Below are 19,650 nucleotides of genomic sequence, written 5' to 3'. Positions count from 1 at the left end.
GATGCAACAGGCTGGCTTTCAGCTCCACTGACCATGCCTTGGGCAGGGAAATCTATCCGTGCAATCTCTTTTGTCCTGTCCAGATGCCATTTCATCCGTTTTATTGTATAACCAGATGAGAAAAAGAACCATTTTTTTCAATTTCTACTACTTTCAACCCCAAACCTCTACTGCACCATCCTCAGTGCTCTCCATTGCTGAAGTAGGAAATATTACGCCCAGTCTCTGCTGAAAACCAATACACTGGGTATAAAACCCAAGCCTGGGTTTGAAAGGTGTGTGGCATTTGCAGAGCAGCTGCAACAGATTAAAGAGTCCTCTCCTTCCCTCTCCACCTCCCTGAAGGTTGGTCCCTCCCTTCACAAAATCCCTGTGCACCCACCACGCCACAATATAAATGACTGCAAAGGCAAAAGTGCCCAATACAGTTGGATTTCCCCAATGCAGTCTCCTGAGCTGGGTTAAATTTAACCTGTGACTGTCTGACAGCAGGGCTGTCTGCCTGTTCCAGAGCAGGGAGAGACACAGTAGAAGGGACCAAAGAGGGGTGAGAGGACCTGCTGCTTCTCCTGATAAATACTGAGCTGTGATTTTCCCCCCTGTCATGCCACAGGACCGACCTGTCTGATGGTGATCACCCGAGAGGAGGATGCTCTGGAGCTCTCAGATCTGCTCAGTGCTCTGCAGTGAGCCCTGCTTAGGCACCTGAGAACACAGAGGGGGAAGATGGGGCCCCCCAGGGGCTCCACCATAGCTGGGGGCCATGGGCTGATGTGTGGGTGATGGCTCCAGCACCTGGGAGGAACACCCCTACCCCAGGGGTAATGTGGAAATCAATGCTGGAAGGATAATGGGCTCAGTTCACATCATGGGGGAAAAGTGTGTCCCAGGAAGGAAAGGGGGCAAACAACAGCACCCCAGGAAGAGAAGATGCAGCCAGCATGTGGCCAGGGATAGGAGGTGATAGCAGCAGCAGAGAGCAGAACATCATGGAGCTTTGCTTCTCAACAGGGAAACATCCCTTCCCTTATCTCCTCACAACCCAATTCCCCTCCCTTATCTCCTCATGACAGGTCCAAATGTGACATTTCACCTGCTAGGACATCACTAAGCATTCACCCAAGAACTCCACAAGCAGGGGCCCTGCTGCAGCCCATCAGCCTCGAGGTCAAGCAGGAGGATGCTCCAGGGCCTCACAAACCTCAGAGGAGAATAAACTAAACAGGGCAGAGAGTAAGAAACACAACCCAGTTCAGCCTTGACAGGGTGGCCACAGCTACTTATTGCTTCTTTGGTGTCTGCTTTTTTGGGTGATGCCAGCTATGGGGTCTAAAGGTGTTAGTGGGTCTAAGCAGCTAGGAAATGGAGTAGGGAAATATGACATTTTTTTAATGTTTTTGTTAATGCTGTGAAAATCTGCCAGGGAAGTATTGGGACTTAAATGAAGGATCTTTAGAAATCTGGAAAAAATAAAAAACCTAAAGAAACCAACAAGAAATCCAAAGCAAAGGCTGGGGTTTCAAATCAAAGGTAACCCTTCCCAGCTCAACCCCTCCTATGGATGTGCAGACCTGGGCAGACCAGGGGTTCCTCTCTCCTTACCTGTCCTCCCGGTTGCGATCCAGGGAGTAGAACTGCTTCCGGAGCCACCTGAGCAGAGAGGCACAAACACAGACACTGAGCCCCAGCTCAACAACCAGCCCATCAGGTTTGCTCCTGTCTCTGGAAGATGCCCTATGCCATGCTGTCCACTTCCCCAGCCCTCCTTCCCCCCTTGGCTCTGTTCTCCCTCAGAGGCAGCAGAGCTGCTTGAAAAACATCTCTGCCTGAAAGTGATAAATAAGACAAAAAAAAAAAATACCAAAGGTGTTCCCTTCTACATGCTACACTGGAATGGTACAGATGATGCAGGCCATGCATGCATAAACCCATCAGGTTGGTGGTAATTCTTTTCCCTCCACACACAGGAGACCAAACTCCGGTCAGAGATGACGCAGCATGGAGAAGGCATCAGTGCCAGGTCAGCACAACTCACAGAGGGGTGAGATGCTATCACTGTGCACACCTTCTGCTGTCAAAGAAAGCAAGTGCAGGAAAAGGACAAGCTCCTCACCTTTCGATCTGCAGGGGGGTGGGAGCCCTTAGTGTGTCTGCCACCAGCCAGTTCAGCCCCTTGATCCACATGTTGACTTCATCCTCAGAAGTGGCTGGGGAAAAGTGCACAGGAGAAATGTGAAGGAGGGACACAGAAGCTGCTCACCAACCTAAACCTCTTCAGACTATCCCAAGCATCTTATATCCCTGACTCTTTCCTTCATCTCCTTTCTGATAACTGCAGATGCTCTGGCCAACTCCCCACCAAGCTTCTGCTCCCCTCCCATGGGGTGTCCATAGATGGCTGGAGTCCCTGCCCCAGCATTGTCACACTCTCACCTCCCTCCAATTCCCAAGCTCTGCCTGGCCTGGGTGACAAACCAGCATCTACTTCTGTCAGCTCCTCCATAACCTCCCTGCCTGCACCTCCATCTTTTCTGAGGGCAGAAGTGCTATTTCTGTCCCTGTGTCCCACAGCACTGTCCCACAGTGTCCCCACTGTCCCACAGAAGGCAGATTCACCACCATGTTAAGGAGCCAACGTGATTGCTTCCATCAGTGCTCCTCTGCATGGGTTTAAACAAGACACAAGACTGCATCCTGCTAGCAGGAAAAGATCTCATCTGCCAGCTGAACTGCAGCCAGTGATTACAAACCTGTCCCCCATCTCAACAGGAGACTCACCAGCACAAACCTCCCCTCTTCCAATAGCAAAACATAAAGTTGGGTGCTGCAAGTCCAGCTTAAATCAACAGAGAAAGCTGAGATCAACACCTCAGGATACTGAGCCTTCATTTGCCACCAGCAATGTTTTCTTGCTCAGAATTGCAAAGCAGAGGGCAGGGAGATTTTACCACTTCAGGCACAGGGCTGGTTACCACAACACAGCTGATAAACACCAAGACACCAAGCTGAGATAAAATACTTGATTTCAAGCCCACATTTGACCTAGGGGCTTTGGTTTAGCCAAATTTTAGGTTTACAGGGCAAATCAACTGACTTCACTAGGGGTTGAATGTGTACCCTTCAGAGAACTGGTGTCACCTTCTTCCAAAGACACCTTTGCTTATGGTGGAAATCCCACCTGCCCAGGGAAACGTTCCAGCTCACTCATGGAAGGATGCCTCAGAAGTTTGGGTTCCGTGGTGATGAGATGCCTGCCCAACCCTGCCCTGGCACAGCCCCAGGGCCATGAGTGCTTTACCTTGCAAGCTGAGGGTCTTCAGACGGAATTCTGTGCCATAGAGGACAACAAAGCAGTGAGACTGATCCAGTCGGAAACACGGATCCTCCTGGTACCGGTCAAAATCCCGCGAGTTTTTTCCTGGACGAATCTCTTTGATTTCACGAATATCCACTAAGAGAAGAGGAAAACAAAAGGGGAGTTGAGCAAATAACTTTGAAATTCCCATGAAGGTGGAGGAAAAGGAAAGAGAAGTTTTAGTCATGTGAAGACCTGGATTACCACCCAGATGGTGCAGGTCAGGATGGCACCAGGCATGCGTATGGCATGGAGGAAACAGGTTCTAAAGAGCACACTGCATTTCCCTTATTACACTGGAAACAGGGATGGGACGGCCACCCCAGCCCAGGAATTGCTGCCAGACATTCAAGAACAGCAGGCAGGTGCTGGAGATGCTGTCTTGCAGCAGGACTCACTACATTCAGGCCACAAGTGACCACCACAACAGCCTTCCAGTCCCCTCCTGCCACCACTGATGGCACAAGATGAAGAGGGACCCAGAGCTCTCAAATGCCAAGTGAGAAGGAGCTGAAGAGACTCTGGTAAGGCAGCATCACACAGGCTCCCTCCTTGGAGTACATTTTGGGAAAGGACTCTTATTTTCATAAAACAAAGAGAAAATAATCACAGCAACAACAAAAAAACCAAAAAACGACAACAAAAAAACAAACCAAAGAAACCAAAAACCCCACACAAATCCAACAATCTTTGCTTCCTGGAAAAACAGTTTCTTACATGCTCTGGGGAATCAAATAACATTTCTGAGTCACGTTTCCAAAGCAGATGATGCTTCTGAGCAATGTGGGACGGAGATTACTGCAAACCTGGCGTGTAATTCATCCCAATTAAACTCCACTTACTGCACTCAGTGTGGATCAGCTCGCCTTTCAGTTCCATTTACTGCAGTTTAAAACCAGACAGAAATGTGACCTGCTCATCACCCACAGCAGCAGCCGACTGCATCATGAGAGATGATGCTGGCTCCACATGAGCCCCACAGCAAGCCAGGCACTGGCTTTGACTTCAGGGAGACTCAGAAACCCTACCCAAGGAACATGGAAGCATCTCCTGGCAGGATACACCGTGCAGCACCGTGGGTGTGCATCTGGAGGTGATGGCAGCCTACTCACTGCCTGACACAGGATGGTTCTGACCATTCCAATAAGCCTCCAAAGCTCACCAACTCAGGACAAGAGGACAGAAGGACCCCATTCCCTGGGGCTGCAGAGGAAGGACAGACAAGGACTCTAAAACGATCAAGGATGCAACTTTTTAAAGGTACCCTTTAGATGGCTAGAAGCTCAAAAGTAATCTGTCCACATGCCCACATCCTTAGTGACACAGCAAGTTATTTTAGCCCTTAAAAAACAACATCATGGTTAAGGTCTTTTCATCCAGGACATGCCCAGCAAGGCTGAAGACCAACCCTATCTTTGAAGGATGCAGGGCTTACCCTGTGCAGTGAGAAGGAGCTGGCGAGCTGGGTTTTTGTGGTACTTTACAATAACCACTGAAGGAAGGACCAAAGCATTAATGGCCTCTCTTTGCATCACGCTGCCTTGGGATGCAGCAGCACGCTGTGCCCTGCTTTCACCCCTCACTGCACAGAGCACCAGGGGGTTAGTAAGTAAGGAGTAAGGCAGAACTATTGTTACAACCTGCATACCCAAAATCCAGGCAACGGGGAGAGCCCTGGAGCAAACCAGGCAGGTATCAAAGACAAGAGGCAGGCCGGGAACTCCCAGAGTGAAGGGCACCCCCTGAGAGGGCCGCACACCCGCGGGGAGCAGGGCAGGAATCTCCAGCCCACGCCTGCTTGCAGCTGCTTGCTCATCTCTCTCATCCTCCCAAACATGCCCGTGTGTGCTGGGCAGAAGGAGGGTTAGGGTTTGGTTTGCTCAGCCCTCTCCTTGCCACAGAGCAGCCTCACACCCCACAGGCTCTACCAACTCAACCACATTCTCAGCTCCCTTGCAGTGTGAGGAACTGACTCCAGGCAGGAAGCACAGAACATACAAATGTCACCATCCTAACCAAACATCTGCCAAAACGCTGCTTCCCTGCACCAGCCCCTGCCTCTGTCCCACTCCAGGTTCTCCCTCGAGCATCTTTCTGCCAGAACACGACCAACCGTCACCCCATGCAGACAGTGACAAGAGGAGGAAGAACTGGGTGCCACAGCCATGGCAGAGGCAGAGGGAAGCTCTGCTGGAATAGAAACCCCACTGCATTCTGACAGGGCTGAGATGTCTGAGAGTAGGGACGAGCAGCAAGCAGAGACAGAGGAGCAGCAGATGAGATAGGAGGCCTGGAGCAAGCTGGCTCTCCTCCAGCCCTCCCAGGCAGGCATGAAGGCAGCAGCCAGGAGAGGCTCTGGGAAGGAGGCAGCAAAGCCCATCCAGCCCTGAGATGCTCTGAGCTCCTCACACGGTTCCACGTTGTACACTGGACTATGCCACAGCTGTGCAAACAGGTTGTGCCTCCAAAACTTCCTTCCAGTCTACCACCAGCAGAAAGGCCTGGCCCTCAACTTGCCTCCAGCAATTAAAAACAGCACATGGTCACATTTCTGGGCAAAAAGCCTTCCCTTCAGCAGGAGCGGGTTGCATCAGAAAGAAAAAGCTGACCCCAGATCCATCCCCCGCACCATTTAAGAAAAACAAAAAACAAAAAAAAACCCAAACCCAAATTACCCTCTGGTTACATGAACACCAGATCCACCCTTAAAGTTATTTAAAACTGAAACTTGGTCCAAGCCTCATTTAACCACTGAAGGACTGGGTGTCGTCATGTGTAAGGATCAGGACACCCTGGGCTGGGCTTCAAGGGTTGCTAAATCTCCACCTCCAGAGGATTTTTCAAAAGATGTAAAATTGACTAAATAAAATTAAGAAGAAAAAAAAAAGCTGACAGAAAGAAGGTTCAGCCCAGACTACATTTCAGGATGAATTTAACAGGACAGCCTCCAGAAAACCATCCACCCCCTCAACAAACATCACTTGGAGCATCACATCTCCCCAGGCACAAACAGTTCAGTGACAGCCACATGGTCACTCACAGCCCCACTTGTCCTCAGCTGGTCAACATGGACTGATCCTGCCCCAGGGCAGCAGCAAAACATCCGGGCTACTCACTCTGGGGAAAAAAAAAATAAAGAAAAAACAAAAAGAAAAAACCGAAGTGTTTAAAACAAAACAATTTTCCAGTTTTCCTGTTATTCAATAGTGTGTATCCCACTGAGTTCCCCCTGTGGTCATCCCTAGGCTTCCCATCACTGGAAGGGGAACTGGATGGTCAGGCCCTCAGGGAAAGGCTACCAAGGGAGAAATAGGAAAAAAAAAGATGACTCATGTGCGTGCAGATAAAAATACAAGAAACCTATTATGCAACAAGATGGAGAGTAAAGTCTGCATATCCCTCTTAATATTGCAATGGAAGCTCCCTGAAATGGATATTCAGGCCCACACTAGGTACACCAGGAGCTGCAGGAGCCTGGAAAAGGACTGCAGCCAACTTCCTCCTGCTGGGCTTCACCAGCTGGTTTATCCCCCCACCAGCATCCCTGCCCAGCCCAACACCACCCAGACACACACACACACAATTCAACCCAAAATCCCCCATGATTTCAGGGGAACGGTCGAGTGTGTGCTAAGTGCTTTGCTGGAGACGGGCCAGAGCTGTCAGCACCTGGCAGTCTGCAGCCCCATCACTATTTATCAAGCCCTGCAGAGCTCCAGGGGAGCCGGGTGTCTGTCCCTGCACAGACCCATCCCCACCTCCATGGGAATGCCAGAGGGATGGGGCAGACAGTAATTGCCTGAGCTGGGATTTGGCCAGGCTGCAAAAAAATGACTGTGGCTTGTACAAAGCACAGACTGCACCTCCAACGAGGGTAAAAACATGGGGTCCTGCACTTCACACACCCCTGAATAGAAGCAGAACAATGACTTCAACCTGTCAGAAACAGGAGAGGAGAGCCATGGGTTTCTCATTAGAACAGGTTTTCAGAGTGATGATGCTCAAACCTCAGAATCCCACAAGCTTCCCCTACTAAAGGGTGTTAGGGCAGAGGGTGTAAGGGTGAGTTACAGCTCTCTGCACAGAGATGCAGTGATGGGGCCAGTGCATCCTCCCCCCTGCTTCCCTCCCTCCCCCGGCTGCCCCTCCCATCAGCACTGCTCTGCACCCGCTATCAGGTTTCTGAAGGACAATCTCATGCCATTAACAGATGGCTTACCCAGATAGGACAAGAAACCAGCCTCTAATTTGACCTTCCTGCTTTTTCAGAGGGCAGGAGGCACGGCTGAGGCATCCCAAGAGGCCAACACAAACACCAACCCAGCAGCACCCTCTGCCCCAGCAAATCCCTCATCCTCTGGGAGCTAAAACTACTGTCCCAAGGAGGGCCACGGCCACCCTGCTGCTCAAGGGTCTGTTGGGACCCACTGCTCCTGTGGCTGCAACACCCCAGTACTTCTGCCTCAGGAGAAGATGCAGGTAAAAGTCTTTTCCCCTGCAGACCTGGCTCAGTTGTGTCTCAGGTTGCTCCAGCAATCTGCTTCATCTCACCTGCTACATGCATCAGCAATTTTCACTCCAAGACACTGCATTTTGCTATGAAGCAACAGTCACATGAGGTCAGCAACACCCATGCAGGGAGCACCTTGGGAATGGAGACGCTGGGGAAAAAATAGCTCAGTTGGCTGGAGCTGGGACAACAGGGGGTTCCCAGTTAGCCAGGATGACTGGGACTAGCCTCAACCCCAGCTCAGATCCTGGCTCACCTCTCAGCAACCTCCATCGATCCCTGGGGAGCAGGACAATTCAGCTGGGAGCTTCAACACTGCCCTGGCAGCCAACACCTCTGCCCAGGAACCCCCACGGGCAGGCAGAGACACATGGGCTGCTTGGTGGGTCTGTTCTGCAGGCACCCACATTTCCTGCCCAAGCCTCAGGCTGCTGCTGCTGCCACTGCTGTGCCTCCAAACCACGTGTCCTGTGGCTTCTGAGCTCCAGCTCCTCCCTCCCCTGTCCCCCCACCCAAAATCCTTATCAAGTGCAGAGGAAGCTAGAGGAGATGTGCAGGGAGATTAGGAGATGCTGAGCTGCTGCCTCGCTCTGCAAGTGGGAGGACAGGAGGTAAGGATCCATCCTTCTCTCCTCCATCCCATGCACCCACGTTAGGAGCTGGAGCAGGGAGGCAAAGCCCTGCCCAGACACCACCCTGCTCCCACAGGGTGCCATGGACCTCCCTCCCCAGGCTGACCCAGACTTTGCTGCTCCACTAGCTCTAGCCTCAGGCAGGTGGCCTTGGGGAGCTGACAAACATCCTCCTGATGCTAGAAACGGAGGTAGCTGTGGGCTGGCAGCTGCCTATCCTGTATCATCAGCACATCTCTCCTGCTCGCTCTCAGCTGCAAGAAAATACAAGCTAAAAACCCAAAGGTGATGCCCCAAGTGAGTGAAGCAGGATGCTGGTACCACAGCTTCTACTCCCAGCCCAGCACAGACCAGGGGACATAGAGGCTGGCAGTTTCCACTCTGCTGGCATCAGCCTCCCAGGGACAACTCCCACCTGGCCTGAGCCACCTCCTTCCCAGTGCTGCCACTGTGTCCATCACCACCACTAAGTCCCCTCCTTGGGGCCCACGCTTGCCCTCTATGGAAACTTTTCATCAAGTTATGGGGATTTGCACCAGGATTTCTGGGATGTGCTGAGCACCCAGGGCTGCTGACTGGATCCACTCCCACGAGCAAGGCTGGTGCCCACAAGAGCCCAGGACTCGTTGCATCTTCACCATGTAGGACACAGGAGCACGATTCCACCCCAAATACAGGCAGAACTACTCCAGGTAGGGAAAACTCCACTTTTTGCTTGCATAGACACTGCTCTGAAGAAGCCTGTGTCCCTTCCCCAGATGAAATAAGGCCAGTGGCAGCCTGCAGAGCCACCCTTCAGTCCTCAGCCTGGTCTCTTTGAGAGGCACAAGCTTCCACTGACTCATCTGGAAAGGGGAAGCTCAGCACTGATGCTTCTGGGCAGAGGGCCTGCCTAGGGATGGCTCCATAAGCCACCCCCCCAAGGTGACCTTTTTCCTGAGCAGTATCAAAGCCTCCAACTCCTCAGCCCTGCCTGGGCTAGAACTGCAATAGTCTTACAGGAGCAGCACAAAAGGTAGGGAGGATGAGGGAAGCTGCAGATCTGTAAGCACAGCTCCTCCAGCCTGCCTCTCCTGCTCTCTGGCAATGGAGGCAAGAGTGACCACACACTGTCCCCTGGATGGGGCACAGAGGTGAGGAGTGAAACCTGAGGGACAGAAAAAATTTGTCATGGGGATGTGCAGATGCCATGAGTCAGTCCTCACCCGTCCCACCAGCTGATGCAATCAAGTTTCCGTGGCAGCAAATTAACAGCAAAGATGACTGAGTCTAGCCAGGACATTCCAATCCTTCCTATCCCTGCCAGGCCTTGGGATCTTCAGGGTAAGGGTAAAGTTGGGAAGCAAAGAATAGGACGAGGATCCCATCTGCTGCTGAGCCATTTGATGTCACCACAACAGCCTGACCTCTTCCCCCACCATGCTCAACACAAAAGCTGTTTTGAGACAGCAAGGACTGCACACTCAGCAAAGCACAGATGTGATTTCCAGATGTGAGCCCTCTCCTACATCTCCCTGTGTGCCATTATCTGTGGGAGAGATCCAGAGGGCTGTAACCATCTCCACCAATAATGCAGGGAGTAGCTGAGGCACCTCCTTATGTCACCTCCTGGTCCTCAGCCTCTTTGTGCAAGTCCCTTCCAGCCACTGCAGCATAAAGAACAATTTTTGCTGCTTCGCTGGGATGTAAATCCAAGCTGTGTCCCAGCAGAGCCAACTCCTCACTGTCCAGCAAGCCTGGGGAGCCTGGGACACTCTGGGTCAGCTTTTTGGTCCTCTGAAGTTGAGGAAGGCTGTGATCTGAAGGCATTAGCAGGACAAGGACTGCAGGCTTGAATGAGAGGGGGGTATCCAAGGTACCCCCAGATCCAGAGGCACCAAAGCTGGACAGAGGCACCCATGGGACAGGTGCTGGCAGAGGCACCCAAGACGGGAGAGATGAGGCAGAAGGTTTTGCTTCTGCTCTGATGCAGCCCAGGACCATGAGAGCTTTGTCCCTCCACTCACACTGAGAAGGACCATGTCAAGCAGTGCCCAAACACTCAGCAAATGAACTGACCCCGTTATGGGGTGTGGATAAACAGGGCAGGATGTCACAGGGGTTAAAGTCTTCTTGGACATCCTGTGCTCCTGACACAGCCAAGCCCACACTCCCATTACCTGACCTGGCTTAGGAGCTGGGGATTGAGGAGGGATGATGGACACAGCAGCACAGGCAGGAGGGATGTTCTTTAACTACCACAGCACCTGGCTGTAAACAGGAAAAAGACTCTCAAGCAGCTGCTCTACCCATCACCCCCCCAGGGCACAGCCTCCCTTGATGTTCCCTCTTGGTGACAATGACTTCCAAGCCTGACCTGTCCTGCCCTCACATGGAGAGATGCTCATGGAGAGCAGGATGGGGCCCTGCACAGCAAAGGCTTGGGAGAAGAGGAGCAAGACACACCACAGGGTGAGTCAAAGGAGCTCCAGCCAAGATGGAAAGCAGGACAGCACCACGATGGAGCAGCTCCTGTCAGGAGGCAGCAGAGCAGCTGCAGCATCACTGAGTGCCACCAACAGCACAGCACCCTCCTGCACCCATCCCTCCAGGTGCCACAACCCCGGCAGTACAGTGAGATGTAGGGGTGCTGTAGGGTGACTGCACATCTGGCTCCTGGGGGATGAGTTTTGAAGCCAGAGGCTTCAAAAGCAACCCCAAGCTTTTTTTCCTCTGTTCCTGAGAGGAAATCACCTGATGGGTCACTTCCCCATGGGCCAAGTGACCACGTCTGGGAGATGGCAGCAGTCCTGCATGTGGCCCTGACTCGGGGGGACAGAGAGGCTGAGCTGCAAACATGAGGCAGCACAGCACCCAGTGTGATGATGCTGAGAGCCAAGGAAGAAAAAAAATAGTTGCATTCCAAGAAAAAGAAAGTAAACACATTTGTAATGGCTTGGAGAGAAAAATACAACCCATACGGCACAGTTCTGCCCCTCAGCCACTTCATCATCAAGGCCTGTGGATGAAGTCAGCTCAGCAACACATCCCAGCAGTGGAATATCATGTGCTGGACCACGACCTCATTGGGACAATTTTGAAACAACAATATGGGTTTGTGTGCCTCTGTGCAGCCAGGTGTGCATCAGGGCACCCTGTTAACAGCACAAGAAGATAATTGCCCAAACCCTCAGAACCACAAGTGCTGGCAAACAGAAGGCAGGAGCTGCAGAGGAAAGCAAGGGAGAGATCCACTCTCAGCTCTGAGAGGCTCTCCAGCCAGCTCAGCCCAGGACTCTCAGCTCCATTTTGGGCTGAAAAGCCACCAGACCTCACAAGGAGCTGAAAAGCAAACTGAAAAACACAAAGATTTTTCCAAGTATGGGTTGTCAGCATCATAAAACTCTGCTGATTGCTACAGATTTCCAGCTGTCATCTGCTGCTAGTGACACCAGCCCCTGGCCTGCTGCTTTTTAGGTGCTCTGCATGAGCAGTCTGGTGTCCTTCTCCTGTCTGACATATCAAGGTGTCTGGGGATATATCAAGAGGCAGCAAAGTGCCCAGAGATAAGGAAAGCTGGGACAGAAGGCACTAACCTGCCCCAGCCACCAGGCAGACACAGACAGCCCTGCCTGCAGCTCCAAGTGCTGGGGGATCTTCAGAAAAGCAGAGAATTCTCAGAAATGAGGCAGTTTCTCATTTTTACCCACTTCAAAAAGCTTTCTCCATGTGAAACAAGCTCTTTGTGCAAGATGGATATCCTCAAAACTTTTGAACCTGGTCTGGAACACCCTCCCACCACCTCCTGATGTAACACCTCTGGTAGGAACAGATGAGCAGGGACTTGGGAGAGGAGGAAAAGCCATGAAATCACCCACCCACCCCCCTGCATGGCAGGACAGAGTCACTGCAGAGGATGTGCTGGATGTCAAACCCACCTGGTACATGGCATGGACAGGAGGGACCCAGGAGCAGCAACCACTGCACCCAAGTGAACCAACAAATGTTACAGAGAGGTGTTCACTGGGACTGCCACGGGTTTCTGTGAGCATCCCTGGCTGTCAGATATGGAATCATTCTCTCCATACAGTTGCAGGTATCTGCATAACACATAAATCTTTCTTCTTTTATCCTTCCCTAGGCAGGTATCCCTTTGGTAGCTCTAGCTCAGCACCATCTTCCACCACCCACTGCTCAAGTTTGGCCAAGGGGAAGAAGGGAGATGTGGGAGGTAAATTATCATAGAATCAGACTGGGTTGGGTTGGAAGGGACCTTAAAGGTCATCTAGTTCCACTCCCAGCTAACTAGACCAGATTGCTCAAAGTCCTGTCAATCTGGCCTTGAACACTTCTTCCAGGGATGGGGCACCCACAGTTTCCCTCGTCAACCTGTGCCAGTGTCTCACCACCCTCACAGTAAAGAATCATCAGAACTATTGCAGCAACTTCAAAATTCAAACCCCTCTAATCTAAGGGACTTCCAGTGCCCTTAAACCTCAGAGCACACGAGTAAAAAGAAAAAGCCTTCTCCACTCACTTCAGATGTCTACTTTTATTGTCCAACAAGGTTCAGCTGAACTGCTCAGAGCTGCACAGGGGGGGTTTGTGCTGGGAGCTCCACACCTCCTCACCATGAGCTGCAAGCACTTCCTGGGCTCCCTGCACCCCTCCTTCATCACAGGCTTTGTACCAGCTCCTACCACACCTGCAGCAGTTTGAGAGCAGGGACAGAGCCCCAGGAGCTGGCTGCAGCCCCAGCCAGGCCACCTGGCTCTGAGAAGCACTGTCACACACCTCCAAACCCACCCAAACCACCATCCCAGCTTTAGGCTGACCTGCCACTAAACAGAGACCATCTCTGCTGGCTTCTTCATCCAAGGAGCTGTGGTCCTGCTGCCTTTCTGCAGCCACGCAGGACTGGCAATCAGCATGGCTGACAGCAGGATGATCAGGGAGAAGCCTCACAGCTCACAGTTTCATGGCCTGGATAAGATGCTCAGCACCACCTTTTGCAATGCAGACCCCAGCAAGATCCCACTGTGGCAGAGACAAAGAGGAGATGGATGCACAACCAAAGGTTCTCCACTTCCAGAGCTTCACAAGTTACCAAGCACAGGCTGAGCTGCTGCAGCTGGTCACAAGGACACAAGCAGAAGCTTGGGTGATGGAGCCAGAATTGTAGGGCAGTCTCTGTGCACTTGTACTCATGGAGCTCCTGCTCCATCCCAAGCATTGGCAAGTGTTGCATCCCAGACAGGCTGCCCATCAGGGGGGAATGGTGTCACCTGGGTCACTTCCCAAGGGACACAACAGTCCTGGTGCTCTCTGGAAGGGAAGGTCCCAGCAATGTGACATCTTCCCAGGAGCACACAAGTGAGATGAAGGCTGCACCCGGGGGTCAAAGCACAAACTCAGGGGTCAAAGGACACACACAGTGTTTGGGACAGAGACCTTCACTGCTCAGGGACAAGGACTTTAGCACCCAGTGCCCCCCAGCCTCCTGCTGAGACTGCCAGCAAGACTTTTCTCCTCCATCTTCAATCTCTAAGATATGCAGCAGGTCACACGCCTGCTGGTGCAGGGACAGACCAGGGGCAGAGCTGACAGGCAGCAGGGCTGGGGTGTGCTGGCAGCACACATCACCTCGATGAGATAACAGAGCCCAGCAAATGCTTCACTGATAAGAAACAACCACCCCTGCTGAGCTGAAACAAAGAGCAGTAAAAACATCACAGATTGCATTGGGTGACTGCTGGCCCAGCACAGAGATGGGGCACCTTGAAAGCCCTGTTTGAAATCCTGTGACAAAACTCCTGGAGATGGGAGGTGACAGCACCCAGAACACTGAGCTGCTCCTCTGCAAGCCAGATGTTGAGATCCAGCTTGCTCAGAGATGATCCTCTCACCACACATGGTGTCCAGCCTTGGTGACTGCCAAACAACATCACTTCTGCCCCCATAAGCCTGGGAGTGCTCATGAGGGGATGAGAAGCGATCAGCCCAGCACTACACAAAACCTCTCCAACATGTTTTTAATTAGTGGGTTAAAACTCCTGCAGCAATACTGCCCATGTGGCCAACTGGCACAGGAAGGAACCAAATGGACCATGTAGGGGCAGGTTTCCCAGAGAAGCAGAGCTCTGCTTAACATCGAGCTGCTCTCCAGGCTGCAGAGAAGCTGCTGAGATGCCAAGGGAGGAGGTAATTTGTGACATGTCCTACTACTGCATGAGGAGGGGTCTTCCAACCTGTACCTCCTGGGAGATGCTACCAAGAAGATGACAAGGGGATGTAAAGTGAAGGGAAGAGGCTGTTTCACCTTGGAGGTGAAGGAAGAGCAGAGCTTGTCCATTTCCCCCAGTTTAACAGCAATAAGCTGCTCTGTAAGCAGGAAGGGGACTGGTAACAACACAAAAAAACCCCTTCAATCAAGAAACTCCCACAGCAGAGCTTCAGCTGGGGAAGCCTGAGCCAGTGTGACAGTCACAAGCCACACTCCCACCTTCCCACACCAACACTTTCTGCACCTCCCTGCTCGAGGCACTGCTGGAGCAAGCTCCCAACCTCCCAGCCCTGAGGGTCACATCCTGCAGCCACGGGGGTGCTGGAGCAGGAGGAGACCCACCAGTGCAGGAGACATCCTGCACCCCAAGGGGATCCAACCCCCAGGGTATTTTATCCTTGAAAGCCCTTTGTGACTTGCTTCTCAAGAGCTCCAAAGCCCCTCAGCTTATTCAGATGGCCTCAAAAAAAAAAAAAATTAAAAAAATGCTGTGCCTCAGCAGACTTGGACAAGGTGAGTACAAGCCAGAGTCACTTTGTATTAATATTTTACAGTTCCTGCCTTCTCTTTTACACAGGCAACAGCTTTTCTCTACCTCCACAGGACTAAGCTCTTTTCATTGAAAGCAAGAACACAACCAGGGCTTCGAGGTGGTTCTTCCACCCCCCCCACCCCCCCATCCCCTATAAAAGAAACATCTGCTCCAAATTTTCAGCTCTCTCTCTGAGCAAACTCTCTGAAATTTCTGACGTGTTTCAAGGCAAACAGATCAATTAGAATCTGGCCTCTAACCCCCCCAGCATGTGAAGTTATGAATTTAAGACCCTTTTATATTAAAAAAAGAGAATTATGTAACACAGGAAGTTTGAAAAAAATAAGAAATGCATAAAAGACAGAGTGGAAGGATTAGCCCTACTCTGCTTTGGGTGATTAACAAAAAGAACAGAAAATTATTAGAGCTCTTCCCCTCGTAACAGCCAGGCCCACTGCAGAGTTGATTAGGAAGAAGCAAGGTGTTGGTAATGAGAGCTGCCTGAAACCCTTATGGATAAAAACAAACATTAACTGAATTAAAAAAATAAATAAAAAAAACAATTACAAGGCTGTCTGGTTGCGTGTAGATTGACAGCACTTCTGGTCAACTAACTCAAACAGAAGCTACTGCCCAGTCAGCATCCCTCTGGCCCAACCTTACCTCCTTGGAATACACACCTCATTCTGGAAAACCCACCAGTGCAGGAAAAAGAGCACCAGACCCTCCATGCTGGGGTCTTCACAGAAACAAATACCTCTAGAAGACATGGGCATCTACACAACATGTCCCGAGTCTGAAACCTCCATATGTGAAATACTATGGATACTCACCTGTTCCAAAATGGATAAAAGACCCAGGATCACAACTACTTAGACAACTAACTTGTGTCTGGGGGGTTGTGAAGCTCCTTGGTGGTCTCCATATCTCAAGAAACACAAGAACATTCATTCCTGATCCAGGCACACAGCAGCCTTTGACCTGCAGACCCCCAGACATTGTCCAGTGAAGGTGCTGTCCCATGTGAAGGAATAGCTCAGCTCCTGTTCTCCTCTGCTCGTGGTCTCAACTCATTGTAAGTCAGAGCCAAACCAGTACCAGCATGAAAAGCAACCCCAGTTTTCCTGCCAGCCCGTCTCCTGCTCCCCAGGCGAGCATGGTTTGTCTCCACGTGGAGAAGAGTCAGTCACTGCTTGTGGAGAAACCTGTCCTGCACTGACTGTGATCAGCTTGACTCCAGATCACCTTCCCCTCTGCTTCCCACCACGCTGTGTGAATCCTGTGCCAGTCAGGGTTGGTCGTTAAGAGGGGGATGAGCCAGGAGGGGAATACACCCGTGTAATCTGCCACGTGAAGTGGAGTTGTCACACACCTGAGTTTCCCCAGGCATCCTTTTTCCGTCCAGAAAGCACATCCAGACAAAAATAGGGAAACTGGCCAACAACCCAGTCTTGCTGGCCATTGGTGGTGTGGCTCTGCCTCACCTGCCTAAATACACAGTCACTATTTGTGTACGCAAGCTGATATTTCCACCTGGAGCTCCCACGCTTCTGTCCAGGAAGTGTTAAAGCAAAGCTCAACTTCTCAGCTCTGAGAAGGAAGAGGGGTGAGAAGATGGGTGGTGCTGAGGAGACTGAGGACAGGGTGAGATGCTCGGGTGCAGAGAGGAGGCCATGGGGAAAAGCATAAGAGATGGGGCTGAAGATACTGCAGCTCTTCAGGCTACTGTTCTCTCTCTCCTGCATTGCCCCTCGTGCCTCTTGGCACACACTGGGAACACCAGGTGTGCTGGGAGCCCATGGCCACCAGCTGGACAACTTGCCTGCAGCACAGCAGCGTAGCTTTAAGTCATTTTCCACTGTTATATTTAAAGGAACACAAGGGAACTATCTGTCCTGTGTTCCCCAACTCTTGCTTTTCTTTCCATTTTGTTTGTTTGTTTGGTTTTTGTTGGGTTTTTTTAAAATATATTTTTAATTGATCATCTTGGTCTCTGCTTTCACCAGTCTGCTCTTGGCTGTCAGCATAGCACAAGAAGTCCTCACACAATGTTACCATCACTGTTACCACTCCAGTCATGGTACAGAAGTTAGAAGTTCTCTAAATTTCCCTGAAGTTAAGGTCCCAGCCTTACAAAGGCTGCATGCTTAGGTGTGCCCACAGGAACAATCACCTGTGCAGACATCTGTGTGGATCTCCATCCTACCACAGGCATAGCTCCATGAGGTCTGTAGACACTGCCAGAAAGCAGGGCTATGCCAGCAAAGCAAAAGGGTTCTTTGCCTTAGTTTAAGAACAACTTAAACCCAGGGCCCTCAGAGTGTAGCACTCTCCTCCCTCTGCCCCCACCTCAAAGTTCCTAGAACTGGGAAGAGTACAGGGGAGCTGCACATCCCAGTGATGCTAACAGAGACCAGATCAGCCTGGAGTCACCACTGGGCAAACCCTAGAGGACTCCAAAAGTCTTCAGGCAAAGCTAAGCCCCAGACTGAAAGCACCAACATTTTTAGGTCCTGTCAGAGAGATGTGACCATCACAGACACCTCCTTTCTTCACCTGAGCCCCCTGAAAAAACACTAACAGAATCCAACCTTTCATCTCTGGGTCAGGAGAGATGACAACCTCTCCATGGCCTGGATGTGCCCCAGTTGCATCCCTTACCACAGGAAGGCTGGTGTGAACATGCCACCATGCCACAGACAGCACTAGGACCTGTGTCACAACTCTCATATCACCTTCACACGTGTCCCCTCCTCCTCCTCACCTGCAGCATCGAAAAGAGACACCATCCTTGAGCTGGTGTGCGTGGGGGTGAGAAAGGTAATTTAAGAGAAATAAGAGTAACCAAGGAAACCAGCGCTGAGGTTAAAAGTTTCCCAGCACGGGGCCTCCTTGCTCTCTCCCCATTCCCACCCATCTTGGTGGTTTCACGCTTATATTTCTTACACATCTTTCCCCCTGCGCTTCTGCTGCAAGAGGTCCTGCCTGGGACACTGAACCCAGCAGCTGCTCTGCCCAGAACTGGGTTTGCAGGACCCGGCCCTATGCTGACCCCCCTCCACCTGACCCCAGGCCCTGGTGCAAAGGGAAGAGCCAGGAACCCCATTACAATATTTTGGTTTGCGTTTTCTCCTGCTTTTTTTTTTTTTTTTACTTTTTTTTTTTTTTTCGTTCCATCTGTTGCTCCCAGATGCAGCCATTAAAAGGGCTCAAACTAATCCTGCCTCCTTTGGAGGCTTCTTACAGCTTCCAGATGCTGTTAACCAAGGCAGCACCACTCAGGGGAAGGTGCTGCTCTACCGCAGGCGAAGTCTGATACCAGAGTGATGGAGAAAGTTGGGAGGCGGCGCCGGGGGTGGCCATGGCGGTACCCGGCCCGCGCATCTCCGGGGACAGGGACACCGGACACCTCCTCCGCCATCCCGGACGGCTGTGCGGGGAGATGCCGGGCACAGGGAGATCGGGAGGGGGTGGATGTCGGTATTTTGCGTTCTCCTCCATCCGCTCCATCGAGCCTCACGCCGCTTCCCGAGCCGGCCAGCGGCGGCTCCCCGGGACGGCTCCGGCCAGGGCCGCCCCGCACCCATCTCTCCGAGAGACCGGAGCCCTTTCCCTCCCCTTCCCGTCCCTCTTTCCCGGCCTTTCCCTCCCTCCTCCACACCCTCGCAACTCACCGGCTCCCTCGATCTTCTCGGATCCGCGGCTCCAGGTAACCTGCCGCGTTTCCAGCTTCACCTGGAAAGTTTTCCGTTCGGGTCGCTGCGACTTTTTCGAATAAAAAAGAGTCATGACGGTGCCCATCTCCAGGCTGCGGCAGAGGTGCACGGCCTCCTCCTCGCTGGGGGCCCCGGGGCCGCTCCCCGGCCCGGCCGCCATCGGCCCCGCGAACAAAGGGGAGCGGGAGCGCCCGGAGCCCTCGGCGCCGCGCCCCGAGCCCGCCCGCCCGCCGGCTGCGGGAGGAGGAGGAGGAGCGAGGAAGGAGGAGGAGGATGGAGGAAAGGAAGGGAAGGGAAAGGGGCGGAGCGCGGAGGGACGAGCCGGGGACGCGGCGCCGCGGCTGGGGCCCGGGAGGGGTCGGCGGGGATGTGAGCCCCCGGCACGGCCCCGGGGGGGAGGGGGGAGAAGGGGAGGGTCCAGCACCCCCTGCTTGGATGGAGCTGAGGAGCCTCGGGGTACTGCGGTGTAGGGGGCCGTGGAGTGCAGCCCTCCCGCGGGTCCGGTACTACATAACCCGCAGCATGTGTGGGGTACTGGGGTAGCAGGGGAACGCTGAACCCCACCGCACTCTTGGAGTACCGGAGTACCCTGCACCCAGATGCATGGGACACACAGGTCCCCGGTGTGCCCCCCCACCCCACG

The 19,650-nt window shown here is 52.4% G+C and overlaps 1 protein-coding gene across 2 annotated transcripts in view; it reads right to left on the bottom strand.

Moving 5' to 3' along the window:
• The window catches only part of PLCG1 (phospholipase C gamma 1), a 40,962-nt gene extending 21,740 nt beyond the window's left edge, over positions 1–19,222 (bottom strand). Inside the window, exons 1-4 of one of the 2 annotated variants that reach the window (XM_030463198.1) lie at positions 18,966–19,222; positions 3,299–3,451; positions 2,114–2,207; positions 1,603–1,650 (exon numbers count right to left, since the gene is read on the bottom strand). In XM_030463198.1, coding sequence (XP_030319058.1) covers positions 1,603–1,650; positions 2,114–2,207; positions 3,299–3,451; positions 18,966–19,167 — 497 coding nt within the window. In that variant the 5' untranslated portion in view covers positions 19,168–19,222. The remainder of the gene's footprint in view (positions 1–1,602; positions 1,651–2,113; positions 2,208–3,298; positions 3,452–18,965) is intronic. The other variant, XM_008506340.2, reaches the window with a different exon arrangement.
• Between the last annotated feature and the right edge of the window lie 428 nt (positions 19,223–19,650).

This window comes from Calypte anna, chromosome 20, assembly GCF_003957555.1.
Source record: "Calypte anna isolate BGI_N300 chromosome 20, bCalAnn1_v1.p, whole genome shotgun sequence".
In the NCBI taxonomy this organism is placed as follows: Eukaryota; Metazoa; Chordata; class Aves; order Apodiformes; family Trochilidae; genus Calypte; species Calypte anna.
The sequence above is the reverse complement of the archived record's forward strand: the minus strand, read 5'-3'. Positions and strand labels throughout refer to the sequence as shown.